The 24,576-nt window shown below is 50.2% G+C and overlaps 1 protein-coding gene across 1 annotated transcript; it reads left to right on the top strand.

Annotated features, from left to right (window-relative positions):
• The first annotated feature begins 2,493 nt into the window (after positions 1–2,493).
• Positions 2,494–2,814, top strand: LOC116647122 (ubiquitin-conjugating enzyme E2 variant 1-like). Its single transcript, XM_032428247.1, has one exon. The coding sequence runs from the start codon at positions 2,494–2,496 to the stop codon at positions 2,812–2,814; it is 321 nt and encodes a 106-aa protein (XP_032284138.1).
• The last annotated feature ends 21,762 nt before the right edge of the window (positions 2,815–24,576 follow it).

Below are 24,576 nucleotides of genomic sequence, written 5' to 3'. Positions count from 1 at the left end.
GGAAAGGGAGAAAGTCGGAGGTACTTTGGACCCAAGCTGGTGTCAATATCCTTGCGGGGGCTCAATCTCAGACCCTGAGAAGTATTAATTACAACAAACAACGAAGCACTTTATGTATATTAACTCCTGAACCTGGGTGAGCCCCCTATGAGGGGAATATTATTATTATTCCCATTTTACAGATGAGGCACATAATAAATTGTAGATTTCTCCAAAGTCATAGGCCCAGGAAAATAGGGTCCAGGGACCCCAGGGGCCATAACAAAGGCTGATGGCTAAAACGTGCTAAGGGGGAATGCCATTCCTTGGGGATGGTTCACCATCTCTAGTCAAATGGTGCAGGAGACAACAGCAGTGGGTCAGTGATCACCTCAGCCTCAGCAACACAGCCTGGGGTGTCCCCAGGCCCTCATGGCAAGTTCCTGGAGTCAGAGGGCAAGGGAGGGAGCTACATTTCCTGAGTCAGTCTCCTTAGAAGATCTTTTCAATTGCTCCAGACCAGCCTTGTGCTACAGCCCACAGGGTCGTCTGAGGCCTGATGTCTCTCAGCTCCCCAACTTGGGGGCATAGACTGTTGGCTCTGGCCCCGCACTCACAGGCTCTGGTGTGGAGGGCAGAGAAGGTGGGGCACTTAGTAGTTCTTTCTGACTGGCTGTAACCCCAGAGAGGGTGGTGGCACGCTGGAGAGTGGCCAGGCCAACTGTCTGGCTTGCAACACGCCCACCATGGGAATCCAATTGTGAGACCCACTCTGCCCCTCTAGTTTTCTGGGTGGGAATGTCCACAAGCGGGTGTGGGAGGGACATCCAACACAGCTACTTTTAGATAGATACCAGGCTTGTAGCTACCAAATATGGAAGGCTGGGAATTTTGAAGACTATGACCAGTTCAACCTGGAGCCCGGTTTCCTGAGTCCAGCCAAGGACAGAGACCTCAAGGCCTAGTTGTTCAGTTCTTTGGGTGCCATCTTGGGCCATCTCTCTACCAGCAGGTCCACCAAACGGATGCGTTGCTCAGATTCATAAGAGCTGAGGAGTGTCACGGACAGATGGCCACCAGCAGAAGCAGGACCCGTGTGCCCTCAGGGGAGAGAGAGGAATGTGAAGCTCTCCCAGGGGTCTGCAAACCGGTCTCCCGTCTTACCTTGGCCTGCAGTGTGCTACGGGACCACTAAGCGGCACTGTTGGGTCACAGGAAGCTCTGAGAAACCAGGCCATCTTCTAGCCCCAGCCTTCTGGGGGTGAGAAAGCCCCTAGGGGAACCCTGTGGTGTTCTGGGAATGTTTGGGATTTCCCTCCCTGTCAGGAAGGATCTGTTCTAGTCAGTCATAGAGGCCTGGCCTGGGCACCTCATGCTAGCTGTTGCCAAGAGTGATGCAGAGAGGCAAAGAACAGAGGCCTAAAGTGGCCCTAGCTTGATTCCAGGCACCAGACCCTGGCCAATTAGCTGCAACAAGCAAGGGGTAAGACCAAAATGCAGAAGCAAGCAGGTGTGGAACCGAAAGGAGCCAGGCAGGAGGCCGGCCAGAGCAGGGGAGGACAGGGGTTTGGAGGCTGTCTTGGCTGCTGGGTTCAGAGGTTCTCTGGGATGTTTTAGGAAGGAAGTGTGTGTTAATTGGGGTGAGGTGCTGATAGAGGACCCAACACAGAGCAAACAGCCCAAACAGGAGATTGGTTGTTATGTTTGACACCTCCCTCTCACTCTTCCTCATCCACGTCATCCCCAAGTTCTTTCATTTCTATCTCCTATTACCCTTTGAATTTTTCCACTTCTATCCAACTTTACTACCTCTGCCCTAGTCCAAGCCTCCATCATCTCTCCTTGATGGCTCTAAGCTAAGGTTGCCAGATAAGATATGGGATGCCCAGTTAAATTTGAATTTTGAATGCATAAAGAATAAATTTTAGTATAGCCCATACAATATTTGGGCTAGACTTACACTAAAACTTGTTGTCTATCTGAAATGCCAATTTCAGTGGGCATCCTGTTTTCTTTTGTTTCTACATCTGGCAACCCTCCCAAGAGCCTCCCCAGCCTTACACTTCTACAACCCATTCTCTACGAAGCAGCCAGAATAAACTCGCAAAAATTCAAATCTAACAATGTCACTACACTGCTCAAAGCCTTTCAAGGATTCCTGATCACTTAGGGATCAGGTTGAAGCCTTCCGTGTGGCACACAAGGCCCTCGGAGGCCTGACCACCAGCCAGCTCTTAACTTTGTCTCCTGCTGGCCCTCCAAATGCACACTACGGCTGCAGCAAATGAAACATTCTATAGTCCTTACATGTGACCCTGCCTTCACATATACCCATCTCTGTCCAGAAGGCCTTTCCCTCAGCCACCTAAAGAACTCAAAGTCAGTCAGCAAACTCAACCCCCACCTCTTCTCGCCAAGCTCTTCCTGCCATGTCCCCTGCCTCCCCTAAGCCAAGCAGTCCCTCTTTGTGCCACATAACGACCCTGAACAGAGCACTTATTTAAATGCATCAAGATGATTTCCAGCGACAGCGACGCAAGATGGCAGCCACCACGGGCTCGGACAATTTATGAAAACCAAATATACAGCCTTAAAATAGAATGTGGACCTAAATACCCAGAAGGACCTCTCTTTGTAAGATTTGTAACAAAAATTAATATGAATGGAATTAATAGTTCTAATGGAGTGGTGGACCCAAGAGCCATATCAGTGCTAGCAAAATGGCAGAATTCATATAGCATCAAAGTTGTCCTGCAAGAGGTCCGGCGCCTAACGATGTCTAAAGAAAACATGAAACTCCCTCAGCCGCCCGAAGGACAGTGTTACAGCAATTAATCAAAAAGAGAAACCACAGGCCCTCCCCCCCCCATTCGATTAAAGCATTTTCCACAGGAGTACATTTTCTAGTTACATCTTGTAGACCTCAAAGTACTGGAAAGGAAGCTCCCATTCAAAGGCAATTTATCTTAAGATACTGTAAACGATACTAATTTTTTGTCCATTTGAAATATAAAAGTTGTGCTATAAAAAATAAATAAATAAATAAATGCATCAAGATGATCTCTTGGTGTGTCTGTCTGCCCCACTAGACTACAGCACCCTGCAAGGAGGGGTTTCTGTACTATCCATATTTGTACCCACAGTGTACGGCACAGCACTTGGCCCAGAGTGGGGCACTCAATAAATGCGTGAGGCACGAATGAATGGTTGAATGAATGAACGTAAGTGATTCTAAATCTCCTGAAATCTTGATGGACCACTGGCAGTGACAGCAGTGACAGAAGGGGACACCAGGGGGCAGAATTACCTTAGTTTTGTTTGGCTTGTTGGGGAGTGGTACAGAAAGCTGCCTCCTTGGCGCTTCCCCCTCCCCCTTTTCCCCTGTGGGAAAGCCGGTCTGTTCTGGGCCTGCCCAGCTCAGTCAGAGTTGGCTGCCCTGCTAGCTCCAGATCCCTAGATCCTCAGTACCCAAGCCTAGAATATCTTCGTGGACCTGAAAGGTTCTGCGAATCCCAGGGAAACCCTGGGCCCGGCCCAGGCCCCGCAGCTGCAAACAGGACTGGGATGAAGGTGAGGCGGGTGAGGTGCCTAGGGTGCAGGATTTAGGGAGGCGCTCACCCACTGCAGGGCCCAGGTAAGTGCAGGGTCAGCACCTGACAGTGAGCGCCTCCTGACAATTCGCGCCCTGGGCGCCTCACCTGCCTCGCCCCGGCCCTGGCCCTGGGCACAGCACTGAAAACTGAGACCTTGTTCTCCATCCGGCTGCCAGGCCAGCCTGACCCCAGAGAGGCCACAAGGAGGCAGGGGCTGCAGGAGCTCTTTGAAGGCAGGTCTGATGGATGGCAGGTACTCAGGGATAGTGTTCCACGCTGTGTAACTGGTTCATCGTAGTCTTAACTCGAGGGGCTACAGACGTACAATGATTTTCTTTTTCTTCAGTCACTATCCCCAACTTGGGAGGGGTCTGGAGGCCTCCCCACTTCAAAGTTCCCTGAGGTGGGAGAAGCTATTCAGTCACTACTTCTTCCAACCAAGCCCCCTGCCCTCATGCCTTACACACTTATACACCCCTGCTGCTCCCAGGGTCCCCTCGCCCAGTGGCCAGTCCTCTTGGGTAGTATAAGGTAAAACAGCTCAAACCTCACTACCTTCTGAGGCAACCACTTGACCTGAGGAAAGTGCCACGAGTCTGCCATGCAAGCAGATGTCCCACCAGGAATGAGATGCCATTCTCCTCTCCTCACTGGCCCCCCAATCTTAATGGCTTTCTCTTGGAACCCCCTTAGCTGGTTGGGGGTCTGCGGGAGGGAGAAGCTACAGCACCAGTCCAAAGTTTCCTGATCCCAATGATGCCCCCCCTTTCTGCTTACATAGACGGGGAGGGGAGGGGATTGGGAGAAGTGGAGTGGTGGACCCCCACTGCTGGAAGTCCCTTAGCAGTTCTCATCTGACATTTGACCTCAGCTTTAGGCCCTAGTAACCCATTCTAGGCCTACAGGAGAAGTCCCACTCACATCCTGCTGAAAGTCAACTGCATAACTCTGTATGCCTCGGCTCCGGCTCCCAAGGATCAGAGATAAAATGAGGCCCTTTATTGACCCCAGCTATTTTCAACTGGGCAGAAATGAGGCTTAGAACACCATCGTGCCAGGGGAGGAGGAAGGGATTAGCTGGTGCCCAATTTGCAAGTGAGAGGCGCCTTGGGGTAGCAAAAAGAGCAACTGGTCGTCATTCATTGGATGCGGCCTTGCGCAACTCATGGACCTATCCCAGCCTCTGTCTCTTCATCTGTAAACTGAGGATAACACAGATGTCTCAGGAATGTAGTAAAGATCCGATGACACCAAGTATGTAGAAGCCCTATATAACCTGTAAAGTGCAGGTCAAAAGAGAAAGGCTAATTATTAACCAGTTAGAAGAAACTGTCCCTACCCTCAAGAGCTTATGGGGATTGGGGAGCAATTCAAAACATATGGTAATGGAGGCTGAGCTGTCAGGAGCAGGAGAGAGTACTGGTTATAGCAGGGGTCTTTGAATCTGATAGGCCTGGGTTCCAGCTTTGCCCCGTACGAGCTATGGGACTTTGGGTAGATTGCTTCCCCTCTCTGAACCTTGGTTTCCCTGGGTGTAAAGTAGGGATGATAACACCTCCCTCGGGATGTAGGAGGATCAGATGAGATACCACACAAGAAATATGAGCTACTGGAGGGCTTTGTGCGTCATGGTATACAATCGATGTTGGTTATAGTTATTATTAAAAGATCAGCAGGCATGACAGTGGGAAGGGGGAGTCAGGGAAGTTTTCATAGGAAAGATCAGGCTTGAACTTGGCTTTGAAAAAGGAGAATTTGGGAGGTCAGATGGGAGAAAATGCTTGTAGGTAAGTCTTGCCAGGCATTAAAAAAAAAAAAAAAAAAAAAAAAGCCAAGGCCCCAAAGTTCACTTCTATCCTCTCTCATGGATGGTTTGCAGAGATGGTCATACGGGTAGCCCAGACCAAGAGGGGCATACCAGTGAGAAGTCACAGGGACCCTGGAGGAGTGAAATGACCCTCTTGCTCCCGATGAAATTCAAATCCCCTCACGGGCAGAGGAGGGATCACCCTGGGCCAAGCTGTGTAGTCTGCCTCCAGTTTGTGACCCAGCATGGCCCTGAGACCCCGGGCCTGTCCCTTTTCCTGAGAAATCAGTCCTTAAGAAAGTGTCTCCTCCTATTCTTAATCTCAGGAAACAAACTGAGGGTTGCTGGAGTGGGGGGTGGGGTGGGAGGGATGGGGTGACTGGGTGATGGACACTGGGGAGGGTATGTGTTCTGGTAAGCGCTGTGAATTGTGCAAGACTGTTGAATCTTAGATCTGTACCTCTGAAACAAATAATGCAATATATGTTAAGAAAGAAAAAAAGAAGAAGAATGTAGCAGGAGGGGAAGAATGAAGGGGGGGAATCGGAGGGGGAGAAGAACCATGAGAGACGATGGACTCTGAAAAACAAACTGAGGGTTCTAGAGGGGAGGGGGGTGGGAGGATGGATTAGCCTGGTGATGGGTATTGAGGAGGGCATGTTCTGCATGGAGCACTGGGTGTTATGCACAAACAATGAATCATGGAACACTATATCTAAAACTAATGATGTAATGTATGGGGATTAACATAACAATAAAAAATAAAAAAAAAAAAAAAAGAGAGAAAGTGTCTCCTCCTGGGGTGCCTGGGTGGCTCAGTCGTTAAGCGTCTGCCTTCGGCTCAGGTCATGATCCCAGGGTCCTGGGATCGAGTCCCGCATGGGGCTCCTTGCTCAGCAGGGAGCCTGCTTCTCTGAGACCTCTGCCTGCTGCTCCCCCTGCTTGTGTTCCCTCTCTCGCTGTCTCTCTCTCTGTCAAATAAATAAAATCTTAAAAAAAGAAGTGCCTCCTCCTTTTTTTCACGAAGATGGTGCCAAAGGCGAAGAAGGAAGCCCCAGCCCCTCCCAAAGCCAAAGCCAAAGCCAAAGCATTGAAGGCCAAGAAAGTGGGGCTGAAAGGCGTCCACAGTCACACACACAAAAAAAATCCACACATCAGCTACCTTCTAACGGCCCAAGACACTGTGTCTCTGAAGGCAGCCCAAATATCCTCAAAAGAGCACCCCCAGGAGAAACAAGCCTGACCACTATGCCATCATCAAGTTCCTCCAACTACCGAGTCAGCCATGAAGAAAATAGAAGACAGCACCACACTTGTGTTCACTGTGGGTGTCAAGGCCAACAAGCACCCCATCAAACAGGCTGGGAAGAAGCTCTATGACACTGATGTGGCCAACGTCAACACCGCGATCAGGCCTGATGGAGAGAAGAAGGCATGTGTTTGCCTCCTAACTGTGATACTTTGGATGTTGCCAACAGAATTGGGATTGTCTAAACTGAGTCCAGCTGGCTAAATCTAAATATAAATTTTTTCACCACACACACAAAAAGAGAAAGTGCCCCCAGGTTGTCACAGGATAAATGACTGAGCCCTTGAAGGGAACTGGTATGCATTTCAGTGGGGGCTTCCTGGAGACCATGCCTTATCTCTCACGTTTCCCAGCTGCTTGGTAGCTGGGGCTCTTGCTTTCTTACATGAAACCTCAATGGATTCCTTGAGCCGTTTACATCTTCATTGTGGGCTGAATCCCAGGACCCAGGAAGCACAGTTTGCATCTGTCTGAATACCCAGGACTCACTGGTGCTGGTGGCACTCATCTGCTTTGGCCCTACGGTGTTTGGACGAACAGGATATATATATCATGTCCCTTTCTCTGCCACCGTGCATTGCTCAGGATGGGCTAGTAGTAACGCCGTAGTAACACAGAAACCCTGAAATCTTGGTGGTTTAACACAGGAAAGGCTTCTTGTTCACACAAGCTGAGCTCTCTGGAACATGTGATCTTTGATATTGCCATAGCAGGGAGGAGAGAGATGAAGAAGCATGTGTCTAAGTCAGGTTGGGCTGCCATGACAAAATGCCGCAGATGTGGGGGCTTAAACAACAGAAATGTATTTTCTCATAGTTCTGGATGCCAGGAAGGCCAAGATCAAGGTGCTGGCCAATTCAGTTCCTGGTGAGACTCTCTTCCTGGCTTGCAGACTGCCACCTTCTCACGGGCATCCTCACATGGCAGGGAGACGGGGAGAGGAAGGGAGAGACAGAGACAGAGAGATCACTTTCATGACCTCATTTGATCTTAATTACTTCCTTAACACAAATACAGCCACACCGGAGGACTGGAGGTTAGGGCCTCTTAACTACCTCAGCCCAGAAATGGTGCACACTACTTCTGATGACCCTCCCGCCTTGGTCAGAAATAGTCACGTGGCTCAAACTTAACTGTAAGGGAGGCTGGGAAATGTGGGGGAGCATATGTATTTGTTGAGCACGATCTTTGCCACACACTCTCTTCTGGGCTGAGCTTTGCTGGAAAAGGAAAGTCTTAATGGTCAGAAGAATAGCTCTGAGATATAAGGCGGAAAAACACACGGCTGGGACTGTCTACCACGTAGGTTCAAAGAACCAAGACCTGGAACCTGATTCTGAATAGAATTTTCAGGGGTGGGCGGGGGAGGGTAGGAAGCTTGTCCCTGTGTTTGGTATATTTTGAGCTTTACTATGTCCTGCCCAGGATGTAAACAAAATGTTTCATCACAGATATATCAATAGATGCTCAGGAAGTTCCAATGAACTGCACAGAGACCAAGCTTTTGATTCAATTTCTAAAAATTGATATATTGAATGTCCCTCCATCAAGCTCTGTTTCTTAATTTTTTAAAAAATCATTTAGGGGGCCCCTAGGTGGCTCAGTTGGTTAAGCATCCAACTCATGATCTCAGTTCAGGTCTTGATCTCAGGGTCGTGAGTTCAAGCCTCACGTTGGGCTCCACGCCCAGCATGGAGGCTACTTAAAATTTTTTTTAAAAAATCATTTTCCACTAATGTCAATAAGAAAAAGGCTAACAATGTGCAGCCAAGTCAGAGTCTTCAGAAACCTGCTTTAATGACTAGATAAGCCTGCTCTGTGAGCTACACAGCCATGGTTGATTTTTAATTTGCTGGAGAGTGTGTTCTTTTAAACGGATAAGCTCTGCTTCATTTGGTGGCATTTGGGAGACAGTATAACAAACCTACCACCTCATAGCCTGGCCTCTGTGTGGACTAGTTCAAAGTTTGAATTGGTGAAGTCCAAAATAGACAGGCTTTGCTGTTCTGAAATGTCCATAACCATGGTGGGGAAATGCATGACTGGGTGCCACATCTTTCCTTTTTTCCAATAGACTCTGGATGATTGCGCAATATGTTTTGACAGGTTGTTTTAGGGAAAGCTCTTGGTCATCTGGCTTCTCTTATTGCAGCTTATGCCCGAGCCTGCCTCACCCCTCTGCCTGATGACCCAGGCATGCTGGCCCCCATTGGGTTCCAATAGACCCCAAGCCCTTTGCTGCCTCAGGGCTTTTGTGCTTGCTGTTTCCGCTGCCTGGAATGTTCTCCCAGATTTTTGCAGTCTGCTTCCTTCCCACCTTTCAGGTCTCTGCTCAAATGCCACCACCTCACAGAGGTCTTACTAGTCGTTTAAAGTAAAAGCCTCCCCTCTTCTCCCCCAGCCACCCACATACATATACTCTTTATCATCACCCAATATATTTCTTTGGTGACAATGGTCACAATCTGTACCTATCTGTTTCAATTACTTGCTTATGAATGACTTGGAAGTGATTTCTGAGGGATGGACCTAGTAGACTGAATTTCCTCAGGGAAAATAGGGACTGAGGTCTCTATATCCTCTGTACCCCCCCCCATAGAGGGAGGGGCACTGCTGACTTGTATTTATGAATATCTGAGTCCTAAAGTAGCAGAAGAGTTACCAAAGCCCTGGGTGAAAGTCTCATGAGCGTCAACTGAACACCTACTGTGTATAAGTTTAGTACTCACTGTGTTCTAGGGCTCTAGAAAGTCATGGTCCCTGCCTGACTTCATGGAGCTTGCAGTTCTTATGGAAGACAGACAAATCAAGTAATTACACCAGTCCTACTCATCATCATCATCATCTTCAATATCCTGATAGCAGTAGTAACAGCTAACATTTACGTTGTGCTTACATATTTTGTTCTGGACATGGGGGGAGGGGGGATATAGATCCTCTCCTAGAAATACTCACCATCTAGAAATAATAATACAAATAATAAGTGACACATAGTTCCAAGTACCTTACATCTAGTAACTCATTTAAACTTCACAGTGGCCCCATGCAACAGGCACCATAATTATTCCCATTTTTACAAACAAGGACACTGAGGCTCAGAGAGGTCAAGTAAGTTGCTCGAGGTCACCCAGCCTTTGAGTGCAAAATGAGCTATTATTAGTCACTAACCGGGGAATTCCCATGTTTCTGTTGTGGTTGTTGTTGACCCAGGTTGCTTAGGAAGTGCTACATCAACCCCAACTGCAGTTTAGATCCTGTCTGCTGATAGTCATGGTAAACAAACAATGCTGTAGGAGACCTGTATGTGTGCCCAGAGCACTTATGAATTTTCTCATTGATTTTGTATGCGATTGAATAGCTTTGAACCTCAGTCACTGAGTCCCTTCCTCAAGAGTGACCGTTGCAGTAACCGATCTTGGCAGGGAAGTCATGTTTATAAGAGTTTTTCTTTGTTCTAAGTTAGGATCTCACACTGGCCAGTTGAATGGCTGTGCTCCCAAATGCCATGCCTTCCCCTCAGGGATGGCTGAGAATGCATGACAATGGAAATATCATCACGTTTTATATAGTGCTCAAAAAGAACTGAAATCAGTGAATTCATTCATTCAACAAATTCTTCTCAAGGACTATTCATGGTGTTGGGGCACAGCAGTGAGCAAAACAGCCAACCCTTTCCCCTCCCCTGCCTCTGTGGTCCATACCATGTGACAGACAGCAAAGAAGAAGAACAAGTAAAAAAATATCATTTGATGATAAATGCTACTGGAGAAAAAGAAAGCATAGAGGGGGGATGGGTGCAATTCTAAAGAGGGTGGCTGAGGGAGTCCTCACTGAGAAAGTGACCAGTGAACAAAGACCTGAGAGAAATGGGGCAATTCCTATTTCCTGGAGACTAGCCCGAGGCCCTGGGCATCATCGGGGCTTGCCAAGGCCTCAGAGATGGATCTCCTCTTTTTTTTTAAATTTATTTATTTCAGAGACAGAGAGAGTGCAGTGGGAAGAGGCAGAGGGAGAGGGAGAGAGAATCCTCAAGCAGACTCCAAGATAAGCAGGAGCTCAATACGGGGCTCGATCCCAGGACCCTGAGATGGGGACCCGAGCTGAAATCATTTGTCAGACGCTTAACCAACTCAGCCACCCAGGCGTCCCTGGATCTCCTCTTTTCAAGTCTGTTCTTGTGATCTGCAGGTGTTGGGGTGTGCTTGGCATAAGCAGCTCAGACCAAGGGCACCCACCCGCCCACCCTGCCAGGGCTTCAGAAGCTGTTATGCTGAAATAACCTTGCCCCCATGCCCCTCTTGCCACTGAAGGGGCAGGTGGACCACCCCAAGAGGCTCCCCAAAGTCTCAAAGAGGCAACCCCCTTCCCTAGCATTTTATTGGTTCCCTGCTGAGAACCTCAGCTGCTGTCTGTCCTTTTGGCTTTATACTTTTAGTGTGAAGGCAGCCCTGGGATAGGGCCTCCCTCCCCCTCCCACAAACCCTCAGCAGCCTGTGTTCCACAGAATCACTTCCCTGCTGGGGGTTGTAACATTTGCACTGAAGAGATATTGTCAAAGCCTGGGATGTGTGTGCGTGTGTGTGCATTGCAAGGGGGGGTGTGTGTGTCCCAGAACCCTCATATTTCATCAATTCATGGCTTTTGCTTCAGCGTGGGACTAATGAGGTCATAGATGTGGATTCTGGTTTGTTTCATTGGACAGTATAACATGGAGTTATGAGCCTGAGTCTAGCTAGCATCAGATGGACTTGAACTTGAGTATGAGTCCAACCATGTACTTGTTCTATGACCTCAGACAAGTCACTTTGAACCTGGCCGAGCATGCATTTTCTCATTTGTAAAATGGGGGTTAAAAAGCAACACCTTCTTCACAGGATTGTCAAGACGAAATGAGATCATCTTTGTGAGGTGCCTAGCACAGTGCCTGGTACATAGCGGGTGGGCTGTAAACGGCAGCTGTTATTACTATTAAGTAGCGAGGCCTTGCTGAGCACACGCTGTACACCGGGCACTGTGCTAGGCGCACGAGAGTGTGCAGGAGGGGCACCGAAACGAGTCAGACAAGGGCCACCTTGGCTCTGTTCCTCACCCAGCCCCCAGTCCAGCTGCCTAATGCATGGGACCTTGCAGCTGGATGTGTGAGCACCTGCTGTGGCTCCCACAGGGTCCAGGCCAGAGAGTGTCACTGGCCCGGTGCACCAATCACACCCGCACCTCCCACGCCCACACCAGTGCTAGAGATACAACTGAGTGCGAGTTCAAGGCCACCAGCGGAGCAAGGCATGCTTTTCCAGCTGCATGTAATACAGGGGGTGGGGTGCCAGTGCTGTGGAGGTCATAACTGGGTCACCAATTTTCTGTTGCCCCTCCTCAGCTTTTTGACCACTGGCAATGGGTCATGACTCTCTCCCTTTTCTTGGGAAACCGCTTCCCCTCCTTGTCAGAGACTCTGCCTATTATCTTTTCCGTCTTTTTCTTTTCACCACCTGCGCACTCCCCAATTCCTGTCCTTAGTCATTACTGGCCTCAGTGGTCAGTGGATCCCTCATGTCAATGGGGAAGCTCATTGGATCATATCAATATGTCTTACTGGCCTGCAGGACATGGTGCACTGTTGGGTGCTTTTGGGAAGAGGAGGGGAAGGGAGGGGAGAGATGAGTCCTTGGTCTCTGCCCTGGCTGACGGAGAGTGTCATCTCGTGTGGGAGGGAGGGAGGAAGCCCACAGGGTATTGCGTACATAGCCTAGTGTGCAACTCTGCAGCCCGTACTTTATGCCATCAGAGAAGGTGAGAGCAGTGAGAACCACAGCAGAAGAGGTGGGACTAGGGCTTGAAGGAGAGGAAGGATTTTCTACACTACTCCCCCTACTCTCCCTTCTCTCCTTGTCATCACTGTCCTCCCTTCTTCTGAGTCTTAGTTATTTCATCTGCAAAATAAAAGTGCGCATATTGGAGGCTTGTGGTGTCACCTCTCCTGCTTTCCGTTCTGAAAACTCATTGGAAAGATCTGCTTCCTTCGGGCTGTTCTCCCAGGCCCGAGCCCTGCAGGCTCCTGTGGATGTGTCCCCAGGGGAAGGAGGCATGAGGGTCCAGGCTTGGGGTTCTCTGCTCCTGCTTGCTGGGATTTGGGGAACAAGCCTGTTTCACTTTTCACCCAGGCTGGAGACAGGCAAGGATGCCAAGTCTAGAAACTGCTTTTCTTCCAGAGTCAAATGACTTCCGCTCAGCACCGGTCCCTTTAAGATGAGAGGGAAGCCAAAAGAGGTCTTTGATGTTGTTCAATGGAGAAATCCATCAGGTAGGAGCAAGCCCGGAAATGCTGAAGTGGAGGGCTCTATGGCTGTTGCATCGGTAGGGGCGCTGCCTGGACTTTGTTTTTTGACAGCAAACATTCCCTGACATAAACACAGGCAGAGCAGGGAATAACAACACTCAGTCCCCAAACAAACAAAACAGGAATGGGACGTGCCTCCCAAGGGGGCGGCTCTTGATGCAGTGGTATTTCCTGCCGTAAACACGATGGAGTTTCCGTTCTTGTCCCCGAAAGGACACCCACCTCAGAGCTTAGTGGCTGCTGCTGGGGCTCAGCAAGGCTTCCTGGAAATGGGCCTGGATTCAGAGGGGCATGCCTCCCTTCCGGAGTCAGGCCTGGGCTGATGGCCACTACTGCACCCCTCAAAGCTCCCTAAGACCCATTACCCTCAGGTGCCTGAAAACCCAGCTTGAAGCCACCTTCCTTTTCTCCCTCATCTATGACTACTCCCCTTCATACACCAAACACTCTAGCCCTAACAGACTCATCTCTGCTTTCCATGAGGGGGCCATGTTTCCTTACATCCCTGACTCTCTGCTTGTTCTATTGCTTGGACCACTGGGCCCCCACCCTGTTTCTGCTTATCCAAGAGGCAGTGGTTATGAGCATGACTCTGTCTAGGTTTGATTCTGGGCTCCATCACTCACTATCTGTGTGGCCTTGGTCACATCACTTAATCTCTCTGTGCCTCCATCTCTATAATGTTAAATGGGGGTGGTGATGGTACTTACTTCATAGGATTGTGGTTAGCCCAAATGAATTACTATTTTTAGTGCACTTGGAAGAGTATCTGGTACTTATTAAGCACTATATAAAGTGTTGGGAATTGATATCCAAATCCTACCCCCTTTCAAAGTTCGGTTCAAATGCCACCTCCTCCATGAAGTCTTCCTGACAACCCAAGTGGAAATGCTCTCTCCCTCTTCCAACTTCCCATAGCTTTTTTGCTGGATCTGCCCTGGGAACCTAACTACTTGGTGTTGTAACAATGTATGCACAGGTATCAGCTACCTGAGGGCTGGGATCCATTCTGTAATCTCCACAGGGCCTTACACGTGGTAGGCGCTCAGTATATGCTCGGTGAATGATTGAATGGAGCTGAAAAGGATCCAGAGGGATAGTGCAGCCGCTCTTCAGCCATGGCTGGCTTCTCCAGGGGAAGGTGAGGGACCCATCACCAGCCAGTCATGTTTGTAGCAGTGAGGCCGGCTCATGCGGATCCATCACTACCCTCTGATCAGGTCTTCTTTGTGGGCATTGACAAGGCTGGGGCACGGTCAGCGGGACGGAGGGAAGGGAGGCACCAAGCTGCCTCCACCATGTTGTTCCCTGACCGTAACCGTAAGGCACACTGGACTGGATCTGGGCTGCTTTATGCCCACTCTGATCCTGAGATTCTCTGTCTATAGTACAGCCAGATCAATCCAGAACTCAGAGCAAATGCCACACATTTCCTTACCCCAAAATGCAGCTCACTGCTCCTCTTCCCATGATTGACCCGGTTCCTGCTGACCTTGGGCCTCCAGAGGCTGCCCATTTTCTTTCCCTCCTGGTCAGGGATTATGGACACATCCAGCACCTCCTTGAGTCAGGCGCATATCGATTGAAGTTAGACTTGGGTCCTACCAGGGTACTGAGCTGTTTCATTGGTACCCCCAAGCACCCTTATATACTTTTAACTACTCTACTCTCTGACTTTTGTTCTTTGCCTATCCACCTCTTGCTGAAATGACTTCTCTGTGGGCTTCAAGTGACCATAGCTTTTTTGTATATTTCACAGCACCTAGCATGGTGAGGGTGGAGGTTGGCCTTGCATGTAGTAGAGGCATCCTTAATCCTTTTTGGTTCAGTTGCTGAATTAAAGGGTGGGGGGAGGGAAATAAAGTTACAATCACTCTGATCATATTCTTAACTTTTAAAATTCTGATCATGCTAGTGGATCCATGAATTACCAGAGTCCTGCATGACCCTTGAGATCTAAACAACACTATTATGAGCTGCCCTCCACCTCTGTGCCATGATTTGTGCAAGTCAAGAGCCCTGTCCAAGGTATTGGTGAATTTCTTGGGGTGGAGGAATAGGGAAGATTTATATTCTTTTTTTTTAAAGTAGGCTCCACACCCAACATGGGGTTTGAACTCACAACCCTGAGTTCAAGGGTCGCATGCTCTACCAACTGAGCCGGCCAGGAGCCCCAGAAGATTTATATTCTTGTGGCCTCCTCTGCCACCCAGGTTTCTGTGGCTTGGAGCATGGTCTCTGCTTTCACTGCATTGACCAAAGCATGAAACCTTGACCCTTCCTCAGTTCCCACCAAGTAAAGGAGAGTAGAATTTACTGAAGGTCTTTGGTGGATGGAATCCTGGGGAAGGGGTCACATCACACATAGACTTTCTTCATTTCTTTGGCTCCTCTGCCCCTCTTCCCCTCTGCTCCTCACCCTTTCCCTTCAAGGTTTCTGAGGTTACTACAAATTCATCACCCACTTCTGAAGCCTTGGTACCTATTAAGTGTGTGAATATCAGGGGTAAGTATCACTTTCCTCACGAACCTATCTTTTTACCAACATAGGTTGTTCTTGCTTGTTCATGGTCTGTAAAATGGACTATAACCACTACATCAGTCCTGTCCAATAAAAATATAATGCAAGCCACAGACATAATTATAAATTTTCTGAGGTGCCTGAGAGGCTCAGCCAATAAAGCATCCAACTCTTGGTTTTGACTCAGGTCATGATCTCAGGGTCGTGGGATCGAAACTTACATTGGGCTCTGCACTCTTGGCGGCGGGGGGGAGGGGGGGTTGGAGTCATTTGAGATTTCTCTCCTTCTCCCTCTGCCCCTCACCCCGCTCTCTCTCTCTCAAATAAATAAATAAATAAAATCTTCAAAAATAAATAAATTTTCTAATAGCCACATTAAAAAAAATGAACAGGTGAAATTAGTTTTTTTTTTTTTTTTTATCCTCTTGGGTAGCAATGGGGGAGCTACTATAGAATTTTTTAACAACATTATCGAGGTATAATTGACATGACTGGAACATACTTAAGGTGTGCAGTTAAAGTTTTGACATATATATACATCTGTGAAACCCTCCGCACAATCAAGATAGTATCTTTGGGCCCTTTGTAATTATATGTTTAATGATGTATTTTATTTAACCCAATATATCAAAAATATTGCCATTTATATATAAATTCAACATGAAAATTATTAATGAGATATTTGACATTCTTTTCTCATACTACGTTTTCAAATTCCAATGTGTTTTACGCTGACGGCATGCCTCGTTTTGCACTAGCTCCATTTCAAGTCATATGGGGCCTCTGGTGACCATTTTGGACAGCAGAGAACTACAAGATCTCTTAGCACCCTTCCCTCTCTTTCACCGAAGGGCTCCCTGTGTCTGAATCTCTCCCGTGCATTTCCTGAAGTGTGTCCTCGTCTTTGATCTTCAGGCTCTACTGTGCTTCTGCCCCCGGATCATTCAGCTGTGTGCTGTGCACCCAGGGGCCGGTGAACAGACTGCTTCCCCATGCTCAAGGTGGCTTGAACCAAGTGTTCTGGCTGTGTGCCCTACCCAGGGCCTAGCCCCTTATGCAGCCTGCCATCTGGACCCATAGTCACCCCCACCCCAACTGAGACATCCAGAAGAGGGCCACTGCTTGGAACCCCTCTTAGACCATCGATTCCAGAGCAGGCTCTGGATGGAGCCATTTCTGTCAACAACAGAGTTAAGGTGGATCGGTTATGAGGTATATTACTACTAATAAAGTCTGCAAATGGGTGACTTTTTATTAGAAATGAGGTTGGATTCAGGATTATTATTATAGATAACAGCAGAGTTAGAGTTACCCTAAACAAGGTCGTTTTCCCTCCAGCAGACCTTCTTGAATGGGACACGAAGGGTGTGGGGTTAGAGCTTCTTGTTGGCATTGCACGCGGCCCCCGCCTGTCTTCTCTAGGCAGGACCCTGGAGTCACCATGAAGCACCACTCCTACGTGTGGCCCTGCTTGCTACACATTTGGGTTGGGGAGGTTGTTATCGCAACCTGAGTATGTCAACGGGAGCATGTTCAGAGTGTGTCGTGGTGCCAGGAAGGCTGAAAAGTTCCGGAACAGGGTACCGAGGTGGGATAGGTTCTCCAGATGAGAGGCCTCAACCTGTCTGGGGCCCGGGGCCGGTCACTGAGGCACTGCGGGAAGACATGGAGGCTGAGCAGCGCCCGCCAAGATGGAGCTGGGCTCGCCATCTTCCAGACCGCAGTGCCCTCAGCACCAGCCTGGGGGACAGGCAGGGAAAGGGCGGTAGACAATCACCCTAAACTCGTGAAGCTTTCCTGTAGGCCCAAGGGGCCCCTGCTGGGGCTTGGAGGACCCGCCTGCCTCCCCCAGGGACCAGGGAGGGAAGCTGGGAGTGGGGCTGCCTGCAGCCCGAGCTCCCAACCTGTAGGACAGCCATCTGGGGCCAGAGGGAAGCTGCAGCTTTTGCTTTTGCAGCTGCAGCGGCAGTGAAGAAAGCGGGAGGGCATCCTGAGGCGGGAAATGCCTCTCGGTGTCCTCCCCAGCTGCTTCCGGCTTCCTCCTTCACGGATTCGGCGGCTCCTCTGTATCCCCGCCAGCCCCGGTCCCATGCCCCAGGTTCTGGCAGGCAGCTGTGCACCCCTCTCGGGGTCCGCACGTCACAGGTCCGCTGAGGGGCTGTCAGCTCCCCATTGTTCTCAGGACTTCTCCGGCATTCCTTTGGCTCAGGAGGGGAAATGCCTGAAGCTTCCCCCCACCTCCTCAGAGATGCTTGGCCAAAGAGTCACCACCATTCTTGGCTCCTCAAGGGACACGGCACCGCAAGTACACCTGCTGGAGGTCAGAGATGGAATCTGAGGGGCTTGGGCTCACCCTAAATGCCCCAGGAGGGCATCTTTCCCCTCTCCCTCCTGAGCACACGCACACAGTTACTCCACAGTGAACACGCACACACCCACTCCCTACTCTCAATCCTACCCATTTCTGCATAGTTCCACACATGCTCTCATACATATGTCCCCACCCAGCCCATTTTTCCAGGGAAGATATCAGATGTGACAGAACCAGAAACTACTTTTGGTGTGGGTGTGGACTGAGACTCTTCTAGAAAGCCTTCCTTGATGATAGGTAAACCTTTCGGGATGGAAGCTGACCCCACCCCCCCTACTATGCACCAGGCTTATACACACTGGGAATACAGTAGAGAACACACCAGACAAAACCCCTGCCCTCCTAGAGCTTACATTCTAGTGTGGGGAGGGGAGAACAATAAAGAAACAAGTGCTGAAGTTCAGGAGAAGAACATTCTGGGATAAGGAGTAGGAAGTGCAAAGGTCCTGCTGTCAGCAACCCTCAGTTCCTGGCCACGTGGAATGCTCCATAGGGCAGCTCACAACGTGGCAGCCAGCTTCCTCAGTGCAAGCGAGAGATGCCAAGAGAGTGTGAGGAAGACAGGAGTCAAAGTCTTACAATCTAACCTTGGAAATGACAGCCCATCACTTCTGCCATATTCCATTTGTGAGAAGCAAGTCACTAGGTCTGGCCACACAGTCAGGGAGGGGTTGGATGAGGGTGGGGATACCAGGGGGCGGGGATCATGGGGACCCTCATAGAGGTTGCCTACCACAGAAACCAGAGGACTTAGGTGGGCGCAGGATCAGTGGGATCAAATGTCTGCAGAGACATCAAATAGGATGAAGTGTGAGGTGGGCGGGGGGTGAAAACCAGAGGGCAGGAGTAAGAGGATGGGCTACAGACAGAGAAGATAAAGGCAGCCGGCAGAGACCGTTTGTCTCAAAACTTTGCTGGTGTATGTCAGTGGACGGACAGAAGCTCTAAGCACATTTGAAGGCCAAGGGGAAGGCAAGGAGCCAGCGGGGAGGTGAACATTACAGATGGTGGAAGGGAAAGGGAAAGTGTGGAGCCAGACTCCTAGGAGAAGAGGCAGGGCATCTTGTCATCTGCTGCTGAGTTTTTATATAGCACACTGTTGGTTAAAAGCACTTTTACATACACATTCTGATTTGATCCTCACACCAACCCAGTGAGGCTGGCAGAGCTGGTTCTAGCATCATCCCCATTGTATGGAGGAGGAAACAGGTACAGAGAGTCTGAGTCAGGACTAGAAGTCAGGTATTCATTCCATCTCCGGGTGTTTCAAGTCCAGGGCTGGCTCCTCACTAGGCCCCAGCACTTTCCGCAAGCTCTTCCACTGCTCAAGAACCAACCTTGGCTCCCTTGTGCCTGTAAAGTTGAAGAACCTCTCCTTACCCCAAGGGGACTAAATGGGGGACTACAGTTTCAGTGAAAGCAAGGCAGACTACAGCTGGAATGGAGTGAGAATTCCTTGACTGTCAAGGGGCCGTAACTCAACCTGGGTGGCTGTGGAGTGAGGGGGCTGTGGGGAAGCCCCTGCACGGTAGTCTGGTGAGCAGTGTGCAGCACGGTCCACGGGACTCTGATTAGGCCCAACGAGGGAGCGTGGGCAGGAGAACTGCTGAGTCTATGTGGGCCAAGCAAGGCCCCTTGGGGGAGGCTCAGGGCTCAGAAAGCCGGCTCTCACTGTGGAGGAGCTGTCCCTATGATTTCCTCTCCTCGCCACTCAGTGCTGTTGGCTCTCGAGCCAGCTGTCGAGCCCAGTGAGCAGCTGCTTTGATCCAGCCTCGCCAAAGCCTGTGTTCCCTTTTCAGCTGGAGGCCCGCCAGCTTCGGGCAACATTTGGAAACTCACTGGAGAGATGGCAATCTCCCTCCGGGAATCCCTGTCTCGGGCCCCACCCCCTCCCTCAGCTCGGCCTTAGCCCTTCCCCAGGAGAACTGGATCACCTTGAGACTGGGCGCTGTGTCTCTCCCAACAGGCAGGGAACCCAAGCCCTGCCATTCGTGAGCCCCGGGACACACACGACTCACCCTGACCCTGGGACAAGGAACCAAAGACAACCGGTCATCTGGAACCACCTGAGCTATAAGGGTTCTCAGAGACCTTCTAGAGCCTCATTTTTTTATATAAGGAAATTAAGGTACAGAATAAGGAGGGGCTTGGTCCAAGGTCACAGAGCTACTGAGTGGTTGAGGGGGAGGGCCACAGTTTGAAGGAGACTCGAAGCTAAGGAAGAAAGGGCTGCTGGGCAGCTAAGGCAGGAGTTCTTCCAAGGAACTGATCCAAGCAACCCTTGAGAAGGCATGGGAGTGGCATGCAGTAGGTGCTTAACAAATGCATCGTAAATAAATGAGTGATTGCTCCTGCAGAGGTGGGGGAAAGGACCACGCCACAGGGGGAGAAAACGGTGCCCTGCTCGGGGTCTTGCTGAGACCAAATCAGGGAGACTGGAATAGCCAGTCTGGGCTTTCTTCCCACGGGACCAACTCTGACAAGACGCTGGCGTGGAGGCCATGAGAGGGTGTTAGACGGAGGGAAGCCCCACGGTTACTTGGGATGAAGACCTCCCCCTTACTTTCCCCTTCAGTTCTTACTCAGTGCTTTCTCGGTGCCAAGCAGTATTAGAAACACACGCACACGCACACGCACACGCACGCGCGCAGCATTGACCTACAAGATCCCCGTGAAGCAGACACCAGTAACGCCTCCATTTGACAGATCAGGGACGCTCTGAGAAGTTCAGTGGCTTGCCCTCTCACAGCTAATACGTGCCACCTGGTGTGAATGCCTGTGCTCCTAGCCATTTGACTACACTGCTAGTCAAAGGCCCGCTCACTCAAAGCCACCCTGGCTTGGTGGCGGCCTCGCAGGGCCCGGTTTGGGGTTGCCAAAGTCCCACGTGCTTCCACACAGCCTCTGTGTGTCGTGGGGCCCGGGGTGCTCGAACGAAAGGCCTATTGAGCCATTAGCCCTGATGAAGGCTTTGACATGAGTCTCTCAGACCTCTGCAGGGGCATGAGGGGCCCTAAGGAGACTGAACCAGGGCGGGAAAGTTGGGAAACGAAAGGAGAGGGGGTGGAGCCGGCAGCCTGTTGCCATCTCTATTCCTTTAACCCTCACGAGCCACCTACTCTGTGGCTGTGCGGGGGGTCGGGGCGGGGGGCTGTCCCTGCAGTCACACAGCCCACAGTCCAAGGAAGGAGAGCAACTAGCAAAGAGCTACTCTGGCATGTGATGGGAGCCAGCAAAGGGGCAACGAGAGGGCTGTGGAGGCCCAAAGAGGGGCCAAACCGACATGTAGTCCAAACCGGTCTAGGGTGCCAGGGAAAGTCTCCCCGAGAACTTGACTCTTTCAGCGGAGGTCCTGTTTGATTCCTGCCCCAGCCCAGTTTACAGAGAAGACAACTGAGGCCCATCGAAGTGAGTGAGTCACAGAGTTAGGACCCAGAGTCAGCACTCCGACTCCCTGTCTGGTGCGCTTCCCACTCACTGCAGCGGAGCCCACGAAGACAAAGAAGCTCCAATGAAGGCGGGAGGCTGTGCACTGGAGGAGAGGTGTGAGGCAAGCAGGCTTAGAAGGTAAGTGCTGTGCGACCTGACAGAGCTCAGTGCCCCTTGAGGCCCAGCCTCTCACCACAGCCCGCACACTTGGGCCGGTCCTGGGGGCAGCCAAAGGAGGGCCACGCCCACCAGGCCCAGCAGCTGGGGACGTAGCTCTGTATGCTGCAGCCCCAGACCTTCCACATGACAGATGTGGCGTTCCTGACACCTTCCCCTGAGTTTCCATGGCAACTAGGAATCATTCCCCCCCACCCCAACTCCAACTCAAGATGTTCTGCCTGTTGTGGCCAGCAGCTGTGTGAGCCGCGAGGAAATAACACATCTGGCCTTCAAGATTGGATTTGCCCTTCATTCATCCCTGATGGGGCAGAGTTAGACGTGGGTATTAGTGGGGGTGGGGCAGGCGATCAGGGGTCTCTAATGCTTCGCATGCATCCACCTGCTTTAGCTCAATGTCACCAGAGATAGGTTATGGGTCAGCATTCATCCCAGAAGCCCCTGCTCGAGCTAGCAAGGAGGCATCCCCGCCGAAGAGATGCTCAATGTTTAATAGACCCAAGCTTCAGTTAACCCCCAAAGCTTCCATTTTCCCATCTGCTAAATGAAGGTAATTATGCCTGTCTAAATAGCTTGTTATGAGGAAGAAATAAGACGACGTCTAGCACAGAATGCATGTTCTGACAAAATGTCTAGCACATAGTAGGTTCTGAAAAATGTCCATCTGGAGGGTCCATTCCAAACATTTTGCCTGCCCCCACAATGTAACCTTCTCTCCTCTCCAGATCCTTATTATAACCTCCCATGAATAGGTAGGAAGACAGAAGTCCCAGTGGTCTTTGGGAATTCGAAGAGCCCGAGTTAGAGATCACCCGGAAGTTCACAACTTCCTGGTTTCCTGGGAGTGGCCCTACCAGCATGAGAGTCCTGGATTTTAGTGCTGCCTATACTAATGACTGGCTCTGGGGCAACGGGCAAGTCACCTGTCCTCTCTGGTCCCCAGTTAGCCTCTCCATCCTGACAATGAGGGGACTGGCCTAGGCCAGAGGCTTTTCAGATTGTGTTCTACAGAAGGCTAGGTGCTTCAGGGGACACTGTGGTGCGGAGAGGAATAAGACCAAATGGGTGAGGCTCTGGGACTCCAAATCCTGCTTTGATGGAATTCATACGTGCCACAGCTTTAAAAGTACTTTGAAAATTCTGGCCCTATGCTCCTGGCTTTGCTAGGGGGAGATGGCCCCCGGCTGCTTCCGCGGCTCCAGAGTTCATGAGCCTTGTGGCCTGGGAGCAGCCATCCCGAGAGATGTTCCTGACCCTAAAGGTGCCCCAAAGTTCCATTTTCTTCCATGCCAACCAGCCTCAGCCCTCTTCCCGCCTCAGCCCTTCTCCCTGACAGTCTGAGCTGCCTACCAGACTGCTTCAGCCAAACACCCTGAAGAACAGTATGGTGAGGGGGGCTGGGGTCGAGAGGGAGCCTCGGAAGGGGAATAAGCCCTGGTTAGTGCTTCCTCTTGGGAGGGAACAGCAGGACACTGGGCCAGTGGCCTGCCTCCCAGGGTGTTCTTGCTGAGTGTGGACGGTGGGGCTCTAATCTGCATTTGGGACAAAGCCTACGCGGTGCTTGAGTGTTGTTGTCATGGAGACTCAGAAAGGTGTTATTAGCATCTTTTCAACTCACTGGCCCTGTGTGGTCCAGTCCCGTGCAATCTTAGCAATAGCGCACCATCACCCTGGCAACCCATTAGCCTAGTGTTGTTACCATGGAAACCCCCGCAAGGTCGATCAGCCCGGAACTTCCCGGAGGAGATGTGTGCTGGGGGATCCACTCATAGCAGGGCACACTCCGCAGGTCTCCCAACTGACAGTGACCCACTCTACGGACACTGAAGGTAATTTAGGATCTTTTCTGGAGCGGTTCAGAGTCAGTGAAACAGGAAGGAATTTGGCCCTGAAGAGTGGCAGGCTTTGTTACCATGGAAAAGCTGCTTCTAAGGATCTCAAAGCACAATGCAAAAGTAACTCTTCCAGGAGATTGAGGCAGGAAAGGAGGCTGTGAGTCTGTCCTTCATTCACTTGTCCATTTATTCATTCAGCATTTATTGACCGCCTGTTAATACAATGAGCACTGTGTGTGTCCTGGGCTCTATCTATAAGAATACCTGCTCACTCACTCTCCTCAATGGAAAGAGGAATAGTGAGGTGGGGGAACCATCCCACTTCCTGCTTCAATCTCCATTTGAGGAGAAGGTGTGGGCATGCCAAAGGAAATGAGATCAGAGGGTCTGGGCGTGTTGGGGGGGGCGGGGTACAGGGAGAATATTTGCTTTCTGTAGTCTCCTCTTTTTAGCCTACCCCTTGCTTGAGTCTTCAGGGAATTGGGATCTTTCTGTAGTCTGGATCACCAAAGGCTTGCAAGAAGATTCTAGCAGCCACGGCTAGAACAGGCTACCTTGAGAAGTGATGAGCTCCCCATCACTGGAGGTATGCAAGCAGAGTCAAAATAACTGCTCAGTGAAGACCATGTAGAATTGATAGGGCACAATGATTAAGAGCACAGATTCTGGAACCAGACTTCCAGGCTTCAACTCTTGTCCCAATTGACTAACTCTGTGACTTTGGGTGATTTGCTGAAGCTTATTGAGCCTTGGTTTCCCCATCTGTAAAATGGGGATAATAAGAGTTTCTACCTCATGGGGTTGTTGTGGGGATTAAGTGAGTAAAATATATGTAGGGTGCCTGGGTGGCTCAGTTGGTTAAGCAACTGCCTTCGGCTCAGGTCATGATCCTGGAGTCCTGGGATTGAGTCCCACATCGGGCTCCCTGCTCAGCAGGGAGTCTGCTTCTCCTTCTGACCCCCTTCCCTCTCGTGCTCTCTGTCTCTCATTCTCTCTCTCGCAAATAAATAAAATCTTTAAAAAAATAAATAAATAAAATAAATAAAATATATGTAAAGCACTTAGGAAAGTACCTAGCATATAATAAGTGCTCAACAAATACTAGCTTGTCTGATCTAATGATGGCTCAGCAGAGGTTCCTGCCAACACTGGGATACTGTATGGTTGTTGTTTACAAATGTATCTGAGCACCCTGGATATAAAAACAGGGATTCTGGCAAG

Source organism: Phoca vitulina, unplaced genomic scaffold (assembly GCF_004348235.1).
Source record: "Phoca vitulina isolate PV1807 unplaced genomic scaffold, GSC_HSeal_1.0 scaffold39, whole genome shotgun sequence".
In the NCBI taxonomy this organism is placed as follows: Eukaryota; Metazoa; Chordata; class Mammalia; order Carnivora; family Phocidae; genus Phoca; species Phoca vitulina.
The sequence above is the reverse complement of the archived record's forward strand: the minus strand, read 5'-3'. Positions and strand labels throughout refer to the sequence as shown.

Bases quoted from the DNA above. Each gene is read 5' to 3' on its own strand.
- LOC116647122 (XM_032428247.1), top strand. From the start codon at position 2,494: ATGATTTCCAGCGACAGCGACGCAAGATGGCAGCCACCACGGGCTCGG.